The sequence below is a fragment of the Ambystoma mexicanum genome, chromosome 12 (genome assembly GCF_040938575.1).
Source record: "Ambystoma mexicanum isolate Mex_15411 chromosome 12, UKY_AmexF1_1, whole genome shotgun sequence".
NCBI lineage: Eukaryota > Metazoa > Chordata > Amphibia > Caudata > Ambystomatidae > Ambystoma > Ambystoma mexicanum.
Genome location: NC_090936.1, coordinates 43,074,639 through 43,095,165, shown reverse-complemented (window position 1 = coordinate 43,095,165; position 20,527 = coordinate 43,074,639). Strand labels below are relative to the sequence as shown.

General features: G+C 46.8%; 1 protein-coding gene across 4 annotated transcripts in view; it reads right to left on the bottom strand.

Moving 5' to 3' along the window:
- The window catches only part of DOCK4 (dedicator of cytokinesis 4), a 2,129,281-nt gene that overhangs the window by 1,303,694 nt on the left and 805,060 nt on the right, over positions 1-20,527 (bottom strand). For all 4 annotated transcript variants that reach the window (XM_069627915.1, XM_069627916.1, XM_069627917.1 and 1 more), the window contains exon 16: positions 2,738-2,844. In XM_069627915.1, the coding sequence (XP_069484016.1) occupies positions 2,738-2,844 (107 nt within the window). The remainder of the gene's footprint in view (positions 1-2,737; positions 2,845-20,527) is intronic.

Here is a 20,527-nt window from a genome sequence, read left to right as displayed (position 1 = left end):
TAAGAAATCACAAATTCCACGCTATGTAGGGCCCTATACAATCACCACGCTTATAAACCCTGTGGCAGTGCATTTATCCCTTCCTTCCTCCTGGCAAGTGCATCCCGTTTTTCATGTCCCTTTGCTCAAGCCATGTCTCCTTGGCACGCCTCTGCCCGTCCGTCCTGCCCCAGTCCTGGTGGATGGTGCTGAGGAATACGATGTCACTGCTATTCTAGACATCTAGTTTCGAGATGGTTGCCCATTCAGTCTGGTGGACTGGAAGGGGTACGGCCCTGAGGAAAGGGTGTGGGAGCTCCGTGCCCCGGCCCTGCTACATAAATGCCATGCCTTGATGGGGGTCCCACTGCCATTGGGGGTGGATACGGTTATGGTCCCGTGGTCCCATGCCGGTATTTGGGCTTCGCATTACCGTTTGTGCATGTCCATTTCCCAACGGGCACAATGCTTTGTTGCCCCATTTTACCACTGCTGGCGGTTACCGTGGAAACGTACAGTCGCAACGCTCCGTTCCGCAAAACGCATTTCCATTGCTTCACCATGTAAATCCATAGTGGGTCATGTGATTGGGTCAGCTGGTCAGAGTAGCAGCCTTCTGCGCTCCTTTAAAGCTCTCTCAAACACGCCAATCGCTGCTTCTGATTGCAGCTAGCTCACTTCGTTTGAGATTCTTCGCTTCTGGTAAATCCTGCTTACTCCCTCTTGACTCCTGCCTGGTTAAACAGACTTCTTCTTCCTGCTGATCTTACTTACCTGCCAAGCCAATGCTGACTTGTGCCTGCCTCACGGACCCCTGCCGCTTTCTGATTTAAGCCTTACTTGCCAAGTCGTTGCCGACTTGCGCCTGATTCACGGACTCCCTCTGCTTACTGATTTGAACTTTAGCTGCCACGCTGTTGCTGACTTGTGCCTTCCTACGGATTCCTACTGCTTACCATTGGGATCTTTCGTCTTCAGGACCTTGTGCACTTTCGGGACATTCTGCTGCCTTCGCCTGTGCACCACCTCGGAACTAGTACGTCCCTCGTGCCGACCGGAACCAGAACTAGATTTACTTCCTTCAACAGCCCTCCTGATTCCTCATTAGATACCAGTAAGAAAAAAAACATTGCTCCATCCAAACACCCATACCTTATTCACAGTATTCTTTAACACTGTGGTAAATTCTACCTTTATCATCACTAGGAACTGGGACAGATAGATTCCTGCTTTTCACTGAACACCCTAGAGAACATAAAAAGGTTATTAAATTATACAAGAAGGGTAGTTCGATACCTTCCCCGTTACACACTATTAACCTCTGTGTTTTTACTTTGCAGCCTGGTATCGTGGCGATGTGTTCCTCCCGCTCTTTCATTTGATCTGCTTCTCCGCCTGTCCTTCCATACATCAGAGGGGTGCATCAAGGGAAGGAGTTCCCTCAAGTGAGGAGGCCTGAGTTATGGAATAACTCGGGCTCTTCAATCAAAGCAGACTAGCCAGGAGTCCAGCACTCACCTGTTATTGTCCTTCTATATTCCTCTGTCAGTGAGTAACAATTGTCAACGGGAGCACAGAGAAATGTAGTGCTTTGGTTGACAGTACATTTAAGCAAACACTAGCAGCTCCGTACATGGAACTGTCCTGTAAGTGAACACTCCATGCACAAATAGGTTTCTGTGTTTCCGCATGTTATATTTCTGGGACATACATGGTGTGTAGTGGCAATAGCTGATGACGAAGCTTCTGGACATATGCAGAGAGTTAGGATTTAATCCATCAGGTTTCAATAATATTTAACTTGGAAATTTCTGATGCAGCGTAATGTGCCTGTTGCTGATCATGGTGATCCATGTTAAGGACTGACACAGTGTGCATTACTGCGTCACCCATAGCCAGATCTCACTTTTTTTTTAATAACCAGATCTAACTTTTTTTTAACATAGCATGCATAGAAAATATAGTAGAGAAATACGCCCAGTGTGATTCAATAAACCAAATGGGGGTGTCAGGAACACCTCACAGCATGGCTAGGAGGCCTACCAGGGTTACTGACAGAGCCAGTCCAACTCAAGGTGGACGGTGGCAGCAGAGTGGACCTAACTCCTGTTCCACCCCCTTTGTGCCAATGTGTTTCTGTGCAGAACCTGGTCTACAGCCTTGCCTCAATGTGCACATGCTGCCTTTTCAAATGCAGAGTCCACAGAAGAACATCCAGAACATTATTTTAATGTGAGGTTGTGATACAAACTTCCCTGCCCTTAACTAATCCCTGGAAAAGGTTAAACGAGTTGAATAACACACTCCACCTTCTAAGAGGGCTGTCTCAAAGGTAAAAAAAAATGTACAGCAACATTTTGGTTCCACATATTCTTAGAATAGTACGTGGTATGGTTGTAAACCTTTAGATAACCTGATCTCCTATGCATTAGAGAAAACAATAAATATTCTTGTGTCAACTCCATATTAATGAACCTGGAAGGCTAGTATGAAATTAATGATTCTTTAACCTTTAAGCATTGTGAAAGTGGCTATGGACCGGATAGTGCATTGTTACCAATTGCAATTATTGTTTGGGATAGTTCAAACACTCTTCTGTTGTCTACAAATAGGAGAGCTATTAGATGGCACAAGCAAACTCCTAATGCATACCATGATATACCATACTGAGCACGGACAATACTAAACGACATGCAGTACATGGAAGGGAAAACCTACTCCATTCTTGAGAGATACAACTCTCTTTAGATGTTATTACCTTATAAACAATGAGTTCGTGAGTGCCATCTGGAAGGGTCCTACCATCTTCTTGCATCAAAGGCACAAAGGAAAAACCAAACAACTTTTTCTCCCCCTTCTCTTTTGCTAAAAAACAAAATGCATCACATATTGAACATTTCATGATTCAGACGTTTTCTCAAAACTATTTTCATAAACAAAATCAATCCTTGTCCAAGAGACTTCCAAGGTTTTGAGATTGCGCACCCACAGGTTCGATTCCCTCTGGGTATTAAGCGTGTTATCAATAACCAATTACATTATAGAATGCATGCTTGTATTAACTTCTGCCTGATTTCTCAACTGCATTTTTTTTAATTTTTAATGTAGACATTTCTCCATTGTGCAACCTACATACTACCAGAAACACGAAGTGGCATTAAATGACAACTGGACGTGGAGCCTCCAGATTCCATACATCCTCTGAGGTAAAAAGTAAAATGCCACATATATTTTCAATCACCATGTTTACAGAACTGGCAATCCTGCAACCACCAGCCTATAAACAGTGAAACTTGGAGCTCTTTCCCGCATCACAAACATATACTGCTAATGATCCAGCTCCCTCCACCTCCATGGACATCGTCCATCACACCCCTGCCCATTAGGTTGATGCTTGATGGCCCCCGCCACCAGGCAGGGGCAAACCAGTTTCATACATGGGAAACTAGTCTCTCTACCATAATAATTATGGTTATACTACTAGTAACATTACAACTACTGCTATGGATTGTCCTATTATCAGAGACTGCTAAAATGGGTTTAGTACACTACACCTGCAGGTGTCTCTAAGTTAATCTAACTCCAGCATAATGGGCAGCAAGCTTGAATCTTAGGGGTTGGTACCATGGGTAGAACCCTTCACAAAACACATAGGATGTCAGACCTTTCAAGAAACAGGAAATAGACTTGATTACTGGCAATTGGATTGGTAGTCCATTGCAGAGTTTAGCTTTGCGACAGAGAATTAGTGATGGGTCCCTTGGACTGCTGTACACACCACAATGTGGGCCATGGAGGTAGTATACAGGGATTGCCCAGGGCCTTCACCCCATACCTAGCCCCCTGTGCTGCAACCCACACACCTACCAGGAACCTCCCTGTGCTGTAGTCTCTAAGAGATGTGTGGCATACATACAGAAATGAGTGTGGCTTATGAAGTCCGCGCGTGAAGACATGCTCGCAGGACTTCACAATCCACATTTCTTTTTAAACAAAAAGCCAATATCACAGTCTGAAATGTGTGTGAACAGAGTTCACAAAGCTTGCAGTGAAACATCACCATGCCGAAAAGTAGGAGTTTGCAGTCAGGACAGCTGAGGAAAAGAGCATCTGAAGAGCAAAATCCTGCATCAGTGCACCTCAGAGGCACTATTGTGGGGTTGGGCGACAGTAAACAAGAGACTACCCAACTGCAAGATAACAGACTCCCTTTTTTGGCCCCAGGGTGCCTAGAGCAATGGGCCTGTGCGCAACTAAAACAATCACATGTGGAAATGGTAAGCCATTCAGAGGCCCTCCCAGATCCAGCTTAGCGAGTTTCCCCACTTAGGCTGCAATTGCAGTCCACAGGGAAGTAAAAAAGGGAGCCAGTACGAGAAGGTAGTGTATGAGTTATTTGGCGTACGTTGAGAAAGGCGAGGGACGTGTTAGATGTGGAAAGAGAAGAAAGAATATGGAGTGGTTTGAGGGGAAAAAGAAAGCACGTAAAGGACATTAAGAGGGAGGAGGATAATTAGAATGAGGGAAAGAGATGAATGAGGAACATCTCAGGTGGGTGAAGTCTATCTAGCTTCACTAGATATGACCAGCGCCTTTGATGGTGTTATACAGTCCAGGCTTTGGCACAAAATGCTTTCTCTGAACATCCCTCGTAAACTGGTCTAGCTGATTGCCCTATTACATTCAAATACCTCCATTTACGTTTGTTTGTCTGAGGATGGTGTCCTTTCCTCAGAGATACTGTCATGCGCCAGCATTCCGGGCGGCTGTGGAGAGAATGGACACTCAGTCGCCATTAATGTGCCTTTGTTTCTTCCCCATTTCTGTGTGTGTGGGTCTAGTTTCTTTCCTTTCTGTGGGCAATGGTACTTAGCCACGCCTCCCCTTGCAACTGCGTGTTGCAACCCTTCGCTTGTCCCTGGGTCTACGTGCTGTTGCTTTTCCGAGTTTCTACCGCTCCTCTTCTGCACCTTTCTTCCCCCGTTCTCCCTCTACTTACCGTTACTCTGGTTTCCGACCTGTTGCCTTCCTTACCGTGGCATCTCGGTGCCACCTTTGTTTGTTTGTTTATTTGGTATAGCGCAAGACCAAACCCGCGGGTAGCTGGGCGCAGACATTACAAGGATACTTGAGAACTTGGTTACAGGATGTTACAGTCATGCAGTATGAATAGGAAGCAAAGTACATGTACAAACAGAATACGAAGATACAGTTAAAGCCGGTTGAACAGAAGCCAGGTGACATAGTTACAATCATCAGAGGTCTCGAGGGCCAAGCGGGACCCAGTGGCATTCCTAGATGCTAGCAGCGGATGCCAGAAGTAAGTTCGGTCGGGGCAGGTTAGAGCAGAACAGGTAGAAAGGTGGCAAGGCGAGGGGTCCTAGTAAGGAGAGGTGGTCGAGTTAAATGTCATTGGATCATATCCAGGTAAGGACCTTCCGCCTGAAGCTATGGTAAGGTTGGTCCATTCTAAGTTTGGGCAGCTATAACCGGAAAGCTGGAGCCGCCAGCTGTGCTCTTTTTGTATCTGAGCACCACTAAGGTATAAGCATTGGTCATTCTTGTGGGACGGTTTGAGATTCTCTTGTTAACTCTATTAGGCAGGTAGGGAGGAGCTATGTTGTTGAGACATTTGGAAGTGAGCGAGAGGGTTTTAAGGGCAATCCTGTCTTTAATTTTTAGCCAGTGGATATTTCTTCTAGAGGTGGAGATATGAGCTCTATTCAGAATATTTAAAGCTACTCTAAGAGCGTTATTTTGGAGTGTTTGGAGTTTATCAAGAATGTACTTATTAGATTCCGCATATAGAGCATTACAGTAATCCAACCTGGATATGATAAGTGCGTTGGCTAGTGTGATGCAGCTAGTCTCAGTTAGGAATGGTATACATGCTCGGATCAATTTGCAAGTATATGCTGTGGAAGATGCTAAGGAATTAATTTGTTTCTTAAAGGTGAGTGCCGAGTCGAGACAGACCCAGAGGGTTTTGACTGCAGGCATCACTTTGATGACATTGTTGTCGATGTTGAATGAGGCATAGTTCGGGTCAAGTTTTTTAATCGCCATCTCTGAGCCAAGGATCAGTAACTCCGTTTTGTCATCATTCAGGTAGAGGCCGTGAGATGCCATCCATGCCTGAATGAGGAGATATATCTTGTTTACTAAAGCTGTGTCTTCCAAGAAGTTGCCCGAAAGGGGGATGAGGATCTGAGTGTCATCTGCATAGTTGGTGTAGATGACACCCACTCTGTCCAACTTGTCAAACAAAGGTTTAGTAAAGATGTTGTACAATGTACACCTTTGCCTTCTTCTGCCGTTCACTGCGGCGTCTCTATTTTGTTTACTTTCAGTATCGGCTAGCTTCCGGGTCACTCCTTTCTGTCTGTCCCTCCGAAGTCTACCGTTCCTTTTCGGTTACTGCTGCTTATTTCTCTGGCAATTCTTTTTCCTCCGGTTTTCTGTTTCTGGCTGTTTCTTAATTTCAGACTTCCCTTTCTATCCCGTACGGTGCTCTCCTTCTGCTGGCTACGTGGGTCCCGTGGATTGTTTGGGTCTTACTGTACTTCCGAAGCCCTGAGTAATCCTTTACCGCTTCTGGATTTCCATGCTCTCAAGTCATTGTACAAGGCGATCTTTCTACGAATTCCATCGCATACTTGCATCCATTGGACTTCCACCAGACTGTTCTCCGTCCTTGTTGACATCCAGTCTTCCATTACTCCAGAGAGGTTTTTTCTGCCTTTTGGCTTTTGCCTCTCCTTCGGCACTCACGGGAGGGTGTCCCCTGCTGTTTTGCTCTTAAACGAGCCGGCAGGGTGTCGTCCACCCGAGGGAGACCATATCTTCATAAGAAGAAAAAAGTTCTCCGAAGAAAGAAGGGAAGAAGACCTATGCCTTCGTCTGAAGATCTGACAGGTGAGGAGGAGGGGGAGGATTTGGAATACACTCATGTTGTAAGGCGTGACAGATACTTACCTTTAAAGGGGTGAAACAGGGTTGCACCCTGGCACCTACGCTCTTCAACCTCTACGTGTGCTATGTTGAGGGACTGTGGCAGGGTCCCTCCATCGCACCGGCAAGGTTGGGGAATGTCAGGCTCGAGTGGATGGCCTTCGCTGTCACTCACAGGTTGGTAATCCTGGTGATGCAGCGGAACCTTGACCCAGGACTTGATTGTAGAGCCTGTAGTCAGACCTAACCAGGGCCTCCTCTCTGTCGAGGGAAAGAAGGCTCTTTTTAGCAATATGTCCCTAGACTGTTTAAGGATGCAATCGAGGAGACCGATCACTCAAAAGAGCGGGAACACACACCGCTATAGTCACCAGCTGTAAAGGAATGAAAAGGTATTAATATTAAGAAAGAATAATGATTAACACAGTTAATTCTTAATATAACACTAGTAGTACCTGTACTGACTACAGCTGATTTTCCCTCTAGGTAACCCACACTAAAGACAAGAAGAAATTGGGTTCAGCGAAGGACTTAACTAATATGACAGAGCTAACTCTGAAGGAGAGAGTTAACTGAGCTGTTAACCTCACCGTGTTGATTGGAGCTTAATCTTAGGTTAAGTAGGAAGTCCACAACGGCTGGTGCAAAACAACAAAGAGGAAAATTAGTAGGGGAAATATACCCGACGGCACGCGGATCACTCTAGAGACGGGATGGTGCACGTCCCTGCAGGGCGTTCCTGTGCACGGAGGAGTTTAATTTAAGAGGATGTGGAAGAAGTCAGTTTAACTGGGAAGCAGCCACAACACGATTGACAAGACAAACAAGATTACCCAGGTAAGGAATTTAGATACTTGTGGTGCGCTTGTTCGCACAGTAGAGTGGAGGAGTTCCAATTCCAAACCAAATAACAGTCCAGGTTCGATACATGGCCAGGAGCAACTGGGAACAAGGCGAAGGCAGAAAGAGAAATCCGTACAACAGGCTGGGGTTTCGGTACACAGGTAGGAAAATTCAAGGTAAGTCGAAGGTGAAGACGGAACTTCAGGAGCAACAAATCACTGGAGTAACTTCAATAGGAAGCATACTTCCGTGTTACGTGAAACATAATATGCAGTTCAAAGCGATGCTCCCTGATTCCCATTGGAGAAAAGAACGGAACCAAGGTTGATGGGAATTGAAGTCCGTCCACGTCCCGGACCATTAAAGTAACCTCCAACGTTTATGAAACGGTGCCGAAAAGCACTGTATTCGGTGACATAGAAACGTGGCACGCCTGGCAGAATGTTGTCGGCCAACATATCGGGTAAGTTTAGTATCACCATGAGCCGCCGGCGGTCTCCTTGGCATAACATTCGCGGACAATGTCATACTGTTCGACAGAACCCTGCGAGGTCTTAGAGCAAAGATGCAGCTTTTCTTTAAATATGCCCAGGACTATAATCTTTTGCCCAACACATCCAAGTCAAAGGTCTGGTTCTTTCTCGTAGAACTAAGGTCAGACACTATGCATGGACCATGGGACCCGATAGTGTGCAGCAGGTCAATACGGTCATCTATTTGGGATATCATTTGGCAAACAGGGTCAGTATTGAATACTGGAAAACCATCTTGAATGTTAAAGCTAAGAAACTTACTGCTAAAATGATGTTTCTAAAGCAGAAAGTTTGCACATTTTTCTTGTTGCCCTTGAGGCGCTACTATCTAGCCAAATTCAAAGCCATTATCCTGTACGGTCTTGACCTATGCTCCCACAATATGGGCAACATTCTGAATATTCTTCTGGGAAGGCTCTGGAAGGATGTTCTCGGCCTTTCCATGGCTATTCCTAATGTGGTCAACCGACACGAGCTGTGTCTTGTGTCCCTGAAGGCAAGGTATGTCTGGAGACAGCTCTCCTTATTTAGAAGAATGATTGATCCTCCCAAGAATTCCCTTTACGAGAATTTAAAGGCAGCTATGCTCACCGGCACTGTTCCGTCCATAAGAGAGTTTAGTGACTGGATGAGTTCTGTGCTGGCTTGCATTAATGTTTCCCAAAACGATCTGGTTCTAAAACCGGGGCAGATTAAAAAGATTTTGTTTAGGTCAGATTGGGCTGAGACAGTGGATTGTATTTCCTCTTATGCAGAATTCTAGATTGATTCTATTCGGTCGAACACATTGTATTGAATGGATTGTATTTTAACTATTGTAGCATAACATGTGATTTCTGTGATTTGTTACTTTTTATACTTTTATGGAACTATCTTTCCTGTTATTTTATGGACAATTGTTTTTCTCTTGTTTCTCTTTTTAAATGTCTTTTTCTTTTTTCTTTGCTTTTTCCTTTAATGAATTTATGTTTTGTAATGTTTCTTGTAAACTATATATGCAACAATAAAAAGAAAACAACATCAAGGGAAAAATAGTAGAAAGATGGGAAAAGCAGAGGGAAAGACAGGCGATAAGAAGTAAAAACAACAGAAGCAGAGTCCAAGAGAAAGGAAAGGCTTAAGGTGCTGAAGGAGAGCAGGGTGCCAATTAGGAGGTGGGAAGGAAGTGGAGTACTGTGGAAGAGCTGGATTGGAAGGGTCCTCATGAGATGGTGGGGCAGGCTGCATTATAAGGGCCAGCTAAAGGCGGACTAGAAGCCTAATGAAGAAAACACCTGGCTGAGCCCTGAGTTTCAGAAGTGGTGTGTATATCCCTAGAATGAGCATGGAAGTATCACAGGTTCAGCCTGAAGTGTCAGGCCCCTAACGCTAAACGGATGACACAGAAGTGCTAGAGTGGCATCCGACGGCTGAAAGTACAGGAGGACCACATGACAAAAACTGTGCAGCCTAGAAAAAACCCAGACCAAGAAAGACGTTTTACAGAGCACTATACAATCCTAGAGACTTTTGAGTGACTAACGGAGGGTGGGATAGGCTCAAGACTAGTTTGAAAGAAGTAGAGAGACTCAGTAGAATCCACTGCCACTTGTTATTTTGTTGAAACCCAGCCAGTATTTTGTTTTGCATAAGAACCGAGAGAACTGAAAACTGATTCTGAGTTGTCTCAGTTCCCCTCTGCTGTCACAGCCGCCAGACTAGAGCTTCTCCCTTTAGTAGAGCATGAAAGATGGGAGCTCTCAGCAATGATGATGATGAGGACGCTCGAAGACCTTGTGGCAGAAAATAAGGAGAGATGTATTGCAAATAGATATACTAGGGCCAGTTGTGGGTGCCACTGAAAGTACGCCAGGCCACTTTAAATATGATCCTGACTAACACTGTAAGCCTGTATATGTGTTTCCCAAACTAAGACAAATGTTATAATAGGTATGATACAATAGGTTATTTATAACGCGCTTAATACCCAGAGGTTTCTAAGCGCGGACCCTGGGATCGAATCTATGTTGCTCCGTGTCGTCTTGCTTCCAAGGTGAGCACGTTGCCCCTGAGCTAGCCTCCTATTTCTTTAGCCTGCGCAAATTGCCTGGACACCTATGTTTTCCACAAGCTCAAAATGATTCATGTATTTAACTGTAATCCAATGTTGAGGGCAAAACAAGAATCAACCCTCATGTTAAATGTCACGTAGCAGAATAGCATAATATCCTAAGTCTCTGAACTTTGGGTAAATGTTAAATAAATGTTTTGCATAATGTAGCCTTCTAGTAATTCAAGATAACCGCATGTTTAAACATAGGTCGATGGGGGCAGGGTTTGTTGGAGGGACTTGAATGTCTCCCCTTGTTTCCAAATAATATAATTTCATTTTAGTTGTAGACTCCCCCTTTCATCCATTGATATATTAGCATAAGGCAGATTTTAAGTGGAACAAAGGAACTGTGATTCAAGGATACTTCCATTCCAAGTAGGGTGTCATCTCACAGTTGCAATAGGCACTTGTAAGCCACTAGGTAGTGGCAGCAAAGATGACATATAGATGTTAAAAATGATGGTGGGAACACTGTGATGAAGTACCCTACTCGGCTCTGGGAGTGAAGGGTGATGGAGCCTCGGGGGTAGGGGGCCAGGTGCCACTGCCAGCTAAGCGATGCTGGGCTTGGGGGCTGTGTGGGGAGGATTGCATGGCCTACCCCACCATACCCCATCCGTGTGGCTGGGGCTTATCACAAGGAGCCATTCCGTGGCTCTGTCCCTTTAAAGGACACTTATGGTATGAAGGGGTCTGCTAATGTTGCCCTTCTCCATGGTTACGGAAGTGCCCAAGCCATGCTTCTTCCCAAATTACTGAGGGAGGTCTGCAGGAAGCATGTGAAAGAATAGAAGAATCTGCTCCTGTTGGCGTAAGGGATGGTAGTCAGGAAGTGCAGGGACCCAGACAATGAAGTCACAATGAAAATGTTGTCAAAATAAAGTGAGGGAGACAGTGTGTCCAAACACTGCTCCATTAAACAGTTTCAAAATGCTTGCCAAGAAAGCCTAGTAAGACCATACAGCATAGAGCTTTGCTCTGTCAGCTTTGGTTTGCACATGCACCAAGCGAGTATTGGATACTCAGTGGGCTGAGATAAAGGCTTGGCCCACGGAGCCATGCAAATGCAAGGCAGGGTTCATAGACCGCCCAAGAGAAGCTGCAGTCAGCCAAAATACACCCAATCACATACAACATTCCCCACACCTCCGATTAGCCATGTTGAGAGAGTGCTCAGGGGCGGGAACAATCCCCACAAGCCATAAATCACAAAGTAGAGTGTGGGAATTGTGGAGCAGAGGAGGTGTGGTGTAAGAGGCTGGATAAAGGAGGACAGAGAGGAGGGGGAGCTGAAGATGGGAAGAAAAGAAGTTGGTTGGAGAGAGGAGTAGGGGTAGTTTGAAAGAAGAGAACGAGGAAAGAGCAGACAAGGTAGAGGTGGTAAAAGGAAGTAAGAGCCACTCAGCAAATGAAGGCAAGTAAGGAGGTCAAGAAAGAGAAACACAAGATGGTAAGGACTAAACCAAAAGTAGGATAGAAATATAAAGCAAAGGAGGGGGTAGCTTGAAAGCCCAAGGAAGAAAGGGGAGGAGGGGAGAGAGAAGCAGCCCTCAGGAGGGCAAACATACTAAAGAAGGAAGAGAACTAGACTCAATACAAACCTGAAAGACAGGATCAGAGGCATGGGTGAGCGGGAGAGAAAGGTGATGTGAAGTATTGAAGATGAGGTAAAGCAGAGCAGTGAGGAATTCCAACAAAAGGGTGTAGGAGTGCTCTTAGTAAAGATTGTACCAGGTAATTGAGGAAGTAGAGAAAGGTGGGGTGTTGGGTAAAAGAGACATGCCACCTAGACAAGATTTAAGACCAGAACCCCTTTGAAGACTAGGCTATATCTCCCCTGATCATGGTGGAAACCTTTGGCCTCTCAGCAGTGCGGCCTCTTTGCTGATGCCAAAATCTAACATGTAGGAATAGCTTGTCCCTCGGAAAGGGTCTCCAAAGAAACCTGTGGTAAGAAGTGTGGGGCCTCTTAAGCACCCAGACTGTGAGTAACTGAGATGGTGCCCCAGACCAAGAAACTTTGGTTTTCATCAAGAGGCTTTTATGGGAACCCAAGACTTTTGTCTTTTTGAAAACTATGGAAACACCATCCAGATTTTATATGCCCTTATTCCTTTTAGTTGGCCCTATATTCTGTTAATTTGACAACCTTCTGTGACTGCTGCTTACTGAATGCCAGAGTCTTCTTATGTGGAGTGAAGGGGCATGTTCCCAGCATCTGAGAATTACCAACAAAAACAGGCCCTTGACGTTCCACCCAATGAGACTAGTTGATCTAAATAAAATGGCATGAAACACAGTGGACAGATCGAAGAAACCACATTTACTTCCCTCCCTTTGTCCACACTCTACAAAAGCTTGTCCCAGGCATCGTAATTCAGTTTTGTTTCTGTGTTTCAGGGGACATTTCAAGAGAAACTATGTATGTGCCTTTTTTCCTGCAGCAATGACTGTAGCCCAACTACCACACCTTTTTCAAGAGTTTTTACTGCAAGATGGTATGGTCCCCTCCATCAGCAAAAGATTTAGAAGCAAAGTTACTATGTGCGAGTTTGTGGATTTCACATTATGGAGGAAGAGGGAGGCGTTTGGTGCAATCGTGGAGCAGGAGTGGATGCCAAGAAAGAATCTGGTAAACAGTTGCCAGGAGATAGAGGGGGTTTGTGGCAGATTGCAGGCGGTGGCTTGGGAAGCTGGGCATAGAGAAGGTAAGCGTGCAATGGTGGAAGGGAGTGGAGGAAGCAAGAGAAGTTTGTAGAGGAAGATAGAATCATGTGAATTAGCACGATCCAGACCTGCACCAGTGATTAATGCCCAGAGGCCCTGGATCCAGATTGGTTCACAGGATTCTAAAGTTCCATTCCAGGTGCTCGCTAACATTAAATCTACCGTAGGATAAGTCTACCAAAAATAACCAGTACCTGTCAGTATAATGAATAGATGATTACAATACAATGTAAGATAGTACCTCCAATATCTCAATTGTCACCGGTTACAAATCCGGCAACTGTATTTATAATTGATTCATGACAAAACTTAAAATAGGTCACTGTCACGGACGATCAGAATTGACATGCTGTTTTAGTGTCAATAACGCAATTGGAGGTAAAGAAGAAAGCTGAACCTTGGTTCAAAGGAATTCAGGTGACACAAACCACAAGGCCCCAAATGCCCAGGGGTTTGTACATTTCACCCAAACCTCTGAATGACATTATTGGACCTTAATGCACCTTACATGTCACAGATTTATTGTGGCAGGTTACGAAATAAGTAGCCACCACATTGGTTCAAACTCCTTAATTGAGAAAAATGACCTACAAATAAGCAGCTTAACATGGAATATCAATATATTGTGCTCAGTAAATAAACGATCCTGTTTTGAAAAGGCACAAACAATAATTGAAATATTTTTTTTAATTACTGGTGCATTACGGCATGCAGTTCAAATTGTTAGCCTTGTTCTTGACCAATTGGCTTAATCACTAACACCACCAAGAAATGGGAGTAAATTTTTCTGGCTGACTCTAGCCATAGAATCTGGTTGTGGGCTCCTCGACAGTGAGAAAGGACCTCGTCCCTGGAAACCTTAGAGCTTTCACATCATCATTTCTGCTCTTAGATATAAGGTGATTAACATATTCAGTGAGCCATACCTGAACAATTAAACAGTGGGTTACGAAACGCGTCGTTTTTATCACTTTCTTCTGTCCACTATGAGGCTTTAAATAAAACTGGAATTTCTTAAAGCACTTTAAAAAAGCAGCCTTGGAGTTTGTTTTTGTTTGCAATTTACGGAGAGCCACTGGAGTGCAAGTCCCCAGAGGTTGCTCAGGATATATATATATATATATATATCCACACTCATCTGCACCGACTTCACGGCGCAGTCCTGAGCCGCACTCCCAGGGTGAAATGCCACTTTTAAGTTGCACAGAATTGTATTCCACAAATCTTGCCTCAGCCCAAGTAGATTTTAAAAGTTTTATCCTTTATTTTAACAAAATGTTTAAAAGTTCGTATGGACACTTCCAACCCTCATCCAGCCAAACGGAAGTCCACCGACGATGACGCGTTTCGCTACTGCTCGTAGCTTGGTCACATGATTTAACCTTCCAAATAGACACTTTTTATTCCCTTTCCCGCAGTCATTTTTTCTCAAGATGGTAATGGAAATAAAAATGGGACTGGGACCGCAATAGCAGCACTCCTGCTTGCCATCGTAATGCCGCCCGCCATTATGGAATTTCTTGGTGGGACCCAACTCTCCATGTGAGTAATCCAACTACCTCTACATCTATCCAGTTTAAATAAATGTGTAAGCCCTGTACTTCCACTCAAAATGTACAGGTACATACATAGGAGGTGCCTTGCCACAATGACATTACGGCATAAGTTGGTACGTATGAAGACCACAACAACTGCCTAGCTGTATATTCCATCTATTCCCTATGTCAGAATACCTTAAAAGTGAATAGTGCGAACTTTCTTAGTACCAGCAACGATCCTTGCTCCTAATCCTCGCCTCATAAAGTGCATAATGCAAATCCATACTACGAGCATGGTGGGCAGCAATATGATCTATTGTCATGACACACGCTCAATGTGATATGAGTGTACAGTGAATAAACCAATATCTCTATTATAAGTACTTAGTGCATTAGTTAGGTGCCATGATTTACATGCTGACCTCAAGATATGTACTGACAACATGTAGCGTTCAATCTTCCTATACGATAATATCCCCTACCTGTTCCTGCAGAGGGCTACAAATGGGTCTTTTGTATGGCATAATGCCTGTCTTATGGATAAAGTCATCTACTATATAATCTTAAGGGGGGCAGACTGCAAAGGATCCCAGGTGGGTATGTGGGTTTACTCAGGGTGTCTAAAGGTTACTTCTAAAAGGCTCCCAACCAGCAATTTGTAGATGGGAGTAATTAAAATAATTACAAAAGTGGAAACGATGGGGGGTGTGGCTTGGCGCCATGGCGAGCGGTTTGGCCCGGTGAGAGTTCCCGGCCGAGACCGCGTGTCCACACCAAATGCCCCAGTAAAACCGAAGCTCCTGTCCGCAAATTCAGCGTCCTGAAGAGCCGGAAGGCGGCGGCACCTGATACCGCCACCGCGACACTCCTAGCCCGCGAGGAGACGGAGTTCTGGCCAAGATCCCTGGCGAGATGACTTGGCGCGCTGGCGGAGCTCCAAGATGGCGGATTGCGGCGGCTCCTGGTCGGACCTCCTTTCCTTGATCAGCCTCGGCGGTGGGGTCGTGGGCTGGCACGTGGGCCTGCGGGGGGCAGCTCCTCCAGTCCGACAGGGGTGAATCCGCTTTCCGGCCCCCGGGGGATGCGCCTATGACTGGGCGACACCCGCAGTGATCGGAGGGGAATGTGATGGGACCCGAGTCCCAGCGGAACATCCCGTTCCGGCAAACACAACGCCAGAGCACTGGGATTGAAAAAGGCCCACAGCAGCAAGAGGGGACTCGGCGCAGAAGAATACAGCGTAGGGTCCTGCCGACCACTCCCACCACCGGCATCCCGGAGTGGGCTGCCCCTCGCGGGCTTCCGTGGACTGCCCGGGCCTCCCGACGCCTCCCAACGCCCGGGGACCCAGCCTGCTCGCCCCTGATAAGCGCCAGAAGTGAGGGGAGAAGGCGGCTTCCAGTGGCCCAGACTCGGGGCGCGACACCTGCTCACTCCAACTACAACTATAATCCAGAGGTGCTGCCGGGTACCTTCCCGAACTGAGCCCCTTCTCGAACCGAGTTCCTCCCGGTGGGAAATGAAACGGAGATGGCGACGTCCACCCCCACAATTTGGACTCCCCGTCCCCCGGGACCCTCAGGCCAAGCAACCTACATGAACCAAAGCTAGCCGGGCCTGGGAGAGGAGACCCAAACTCTCCTGAAAATTGGGTTCAACCCTGCCACAATCAAATGCCGAAATTGTTCATTCGACTCTTTACTGGGCAACAGAAGAAGCACTGTTGCCTCCATTAGCGTGACTACTGCGGTCCGGCCGGATGCCCAGTTGGTTGAAGGCTGGTCCGGAAACCTTGTTACTGTTGGGGGGAGGGTTCGGGAGGAGGGGGGGAGCCGAGGAGGAGAGGAGTTCCGTACGGAGGGGGGGTGTGAGGGGAAGAGGGTACCGAAAAGAATGGGAGCAGGACACAAACAGGGAAGACCACGAAATTACCTATCTGGGGCCTAAAGAAGGAACTTGTTAAATAAATCAATCACCATCACGTCATGGAACGTGCAAGGTCTCAATGCCCCAAGAAAGCGGAAGTCGATGGAACAAAGACTTGACCAACTGGCAGCTGACATTGTCTTCCTCCAGGAAACTCACCTGATAGCGGAGGACGAAAAACGGATTCGCTTTAGACGCTACTCTAAGTGCCTCTTCGCCTATGCCACCCAGAAAAAAAGAGGGGTCGCAATCCTGTTGAGTCAAAACCTGCCACTAACCAAGATCACCGTCAAAAGAGACCCGGAGGGGAGATTCCTGCTTCTAAAAGGCCTCCTAGTTGAATTGCCTATTACCCTACTGGCAATCTACAGCCCAAACAAAGAACAAGACCAATTTCTTCGCAACCTCATCCCGATTATTTTCGCTTTTTCGGCCGGCCACCTACTAATTGGGGGAGACTTTAATCTAGGGAAGATTACAGCAAAGCCTTGGCCATGGCCGAATTTCTGCAGGAAACTCAGACGATTGACTTATGGAGGCTGCGCAACCAGGGGGAAAGGGATTATACCTTCTTTTCTCATGTCCACAGAGGGTACTCGCGGATCGACCTCCTACTGGCAGCAAACACAATGGCCCCCTATGTGGACGAAATCCAAATTGGGCACATAGCAATTTCGGACCACGTGCCGGTCACAATGACGCTACTTCTGCACGCAGTCCCGGAGCCCACCTATCGTCAATGGAAAATGCAAGATCACATCCTGGCTGATGTAGTAGCCTGTGCCGACCTCGCCGAAGCACTCCAGAATTATTTCACTGAGAATACGACCCCAGGCTCCTCAACGGCAACGATCTGGGACGCCATGAAACCAGTAATCCGAGGAGTGGCAATGGATACAACGGCCAGACTCAAGCGTCAAAACCTGCTGAAACAACGCAAGCTAGAGGAAAAACTAGTCCAACTGGAAAACAAGCTCAAGCAACGCCAAACAAAATCAACGAACCGAGAACTAAAAAGAGTAAAAAGGGAGCTGGAAATGCACCTGGCAGATCTGGCTGCCAGAGCATTAACTTACACCAAGCAATTCTACTACCTAAACAGTAACAAGGCCAACCGGCTCCTAGCACACAAGTTGAAAAAACTCCAAACCAGGAACTACATCCAATCCCTGGCTGACAAGGAAGGAAAGCTACACTATCTGGACCCAGAGAAGCTCGAGATGATGGTCCTGCATCACGAAGAAATCATGGCGGGCCCCCCATCTCCAGATCCGCCCATCGCTCGATTCTTGGCCCCAACTCCAGATAGGCAACCACATCCCCTAATGCCTGAACTGGAACGCCCAATCTCAACTGAGGAAGTAATTGAGACGATCCGCCGCTTGAAAAACACCACGCCCGGTCTGGATGGACTGACCTCAAAATTCTATAAGAAGTTTGCCTATCTGCTAGCACCTCACCTGGCAAACCTATACAACTCTTTTCTGACGACAGGGTCCACCACAGCAGCCATGAACGGATCGACGACGGTGCTGATCCCAAAACCTGGGAAAGACCGAGCCCAATGTGCATCATACAGGCCCATAACTCTCCTAAACAACGATGCGAAAATATACGCTAAAATACTGGCAAACAGGCTGTCCCCGCTCCTCCCAGAGATCATCCACCCGGACCAAGCAGGCTTCATCCCAGGGCGGGGCACTCAGGACAATATCCGCAGGATCATCAATATCATAGACTCAGCAAATAGGACAAACTCGAAGCTGACAGTAATCTCCCTGGATGCGCACAAGGCGTTTGACATGCTTGACTGGGGCTACATAAAGGAAACCTTAAGGCACTTTGGTTTTGGTCCGAACTTCGTAAAATGGGTCCTAGCCATCTATCAAAGTCCCTCCATGAGACTGCGGGTGAACGGGGCTAAATCCTGCAAAATCAACATAACCAGAGGAACGAGACAGGGATGCCCCCTATCCCCACTCATCTTCGCCTTATCGATGGAGCCATTTGCGAACAGAGTCCGCCTGAATCCAGTGATACATGGGCTTACAATCAAAAGGGAGGCCTACAAATTGCAATATATGCAGACGACGTGCTGTTGACACTCACCCACACGCCCAAATCCATGGGAGCCCTCTGGCAAACCCTTGAAGAATTCCGCGCAGCTTCAGGGTTCACAATAAATTTCTCCAAATCGGTGGCAATGGGCATCAACGTCCCAAGAAAACTCAAGACAGCATTGGAGGCTGAGTTCCAGATCCCATGGGCAAAAAGGAGCATCAACTACCTGGGACTTCACCTACCCAACAAAACGGAGAAGCTGTACAAAACAAACTTCCTTTAGAGAATTGGAAAAAGACATCGGCCGGTGGAGAAAACAAGAAATCTCATGGTTCGGCCGGATCACGGCGATAAAAATGAATCTAACCCCACGTCTGCTTTACTTCGCACAAGCTTTGCCAGTGGCGATCCGGGAAAAAGCCTTACAGAAGCTGCAAAGAGACATATTGAACCTGATCTGGGAAGGAAAGAAGTCACGTATCCCGAAACGAATCATGCTCCGGAGTGCCGCAACGGGTGGCCTAGGGGTCCCAGCTGTAGCTAGGTATTGCCTTGCAGCTCAACTAGCCCCAGCCTTTGCTTGGAAACTCCCCATCAACCGCCCCCGATGTCTGCAAATAGAAGAAGATTGGAGCAAGACCCCGATCGAGATGCTGCCCCATTGCAGGGACTCTAAAGGGCCCCAAAAACAAGGCCTGCTACCCTCAACGAGGAACACAGTGGCTAGCTGGAGAAAAGCCGCCCGCCAATGGAAATGCAGAGGCATTATGGGACCACTCACTCCAATCTGGGACAACCCGGACTTCTCCCCGGGAGTCGCACCACACCATTTTGGGATATGGAGAGCCGGGGGGCTTGGAAACCATGGCGAACTTCTTCGAGAACGGCCACCCACTCAATTTCGAGGAGTGCAAAAGCAAATTTCAGATACCGGAAACCGAAAGGTTCCGCTATACGCAACTGAGACACTGGCTGTCAAACGAGCTGGTCAAGAAACAGGGCAGCAGAGAGCTGACAGCGTTAGAAAACACCCTTACATCTAGCCCCCCTGTGGGGAAAATCTCCACGTTATACAAATTATTGGACAGGTCGCCCCCACCCATAAAGAGCCGTACATGTTAAAGTGGGAAGAAGACATCGGAAAGAACAATCAAACCGGAGGAATGGTATCACATCTGGTCTCGAGCGCAAAAAAGTTCAAAATGTGTTACGAACAAAGAAGGGGCATACAAAGTCTGCTTTAGGTGGTACCGCACTCCCGAAATTCTAAACAAGTATAATCCGGCCATCCCGGTTCAGTGTTGGAGGGGCTGCCCAGACCGAGGAACTCTATTCCACCTTTTTTGGACTTGCCCTAAAGCCACCCAATTTTGGCGGGAAATCCTGGAGCAAATTAAAGAAAACACTGGACTCACCATCCCCTGGGATCCGGGTGTCGTGCTGCTGGGCGAAACAGGAGACGGCCAAATCCCCTTAACAGGCTGCTTGGCGGACCTCTGCTCTCACTTTCTAACTGCAGCCAAGATCTCCCTTGCTAGACTATGGAAAAATCCGGAGGGTCCGTCCACACAAATGTGGTGGTCCAAATGTTGGGAAATCGTGGCTGCCGAGAAAGTCACCGCCATCAGGCTCGACAACAGGTCCAAATTTGAGCGCACCTGGTCCCCCTTCCTAGACTATGCGCAGCGATTCCCGGGTGTGACAAGACGGCCCCCGGTTCTGCGGTGGATGGAAACCCAGGATTGAAAAGAAAGGGACTCAACAAACAATCAATGCGCAGAAAGTCTCCGGCTTACAACTGAATTGATTAAGGCAGCAGAATCTAAAGACACAAACCCGCAGAGGCCTATGCCGGATGAGTCCATCCTAAGCCCACA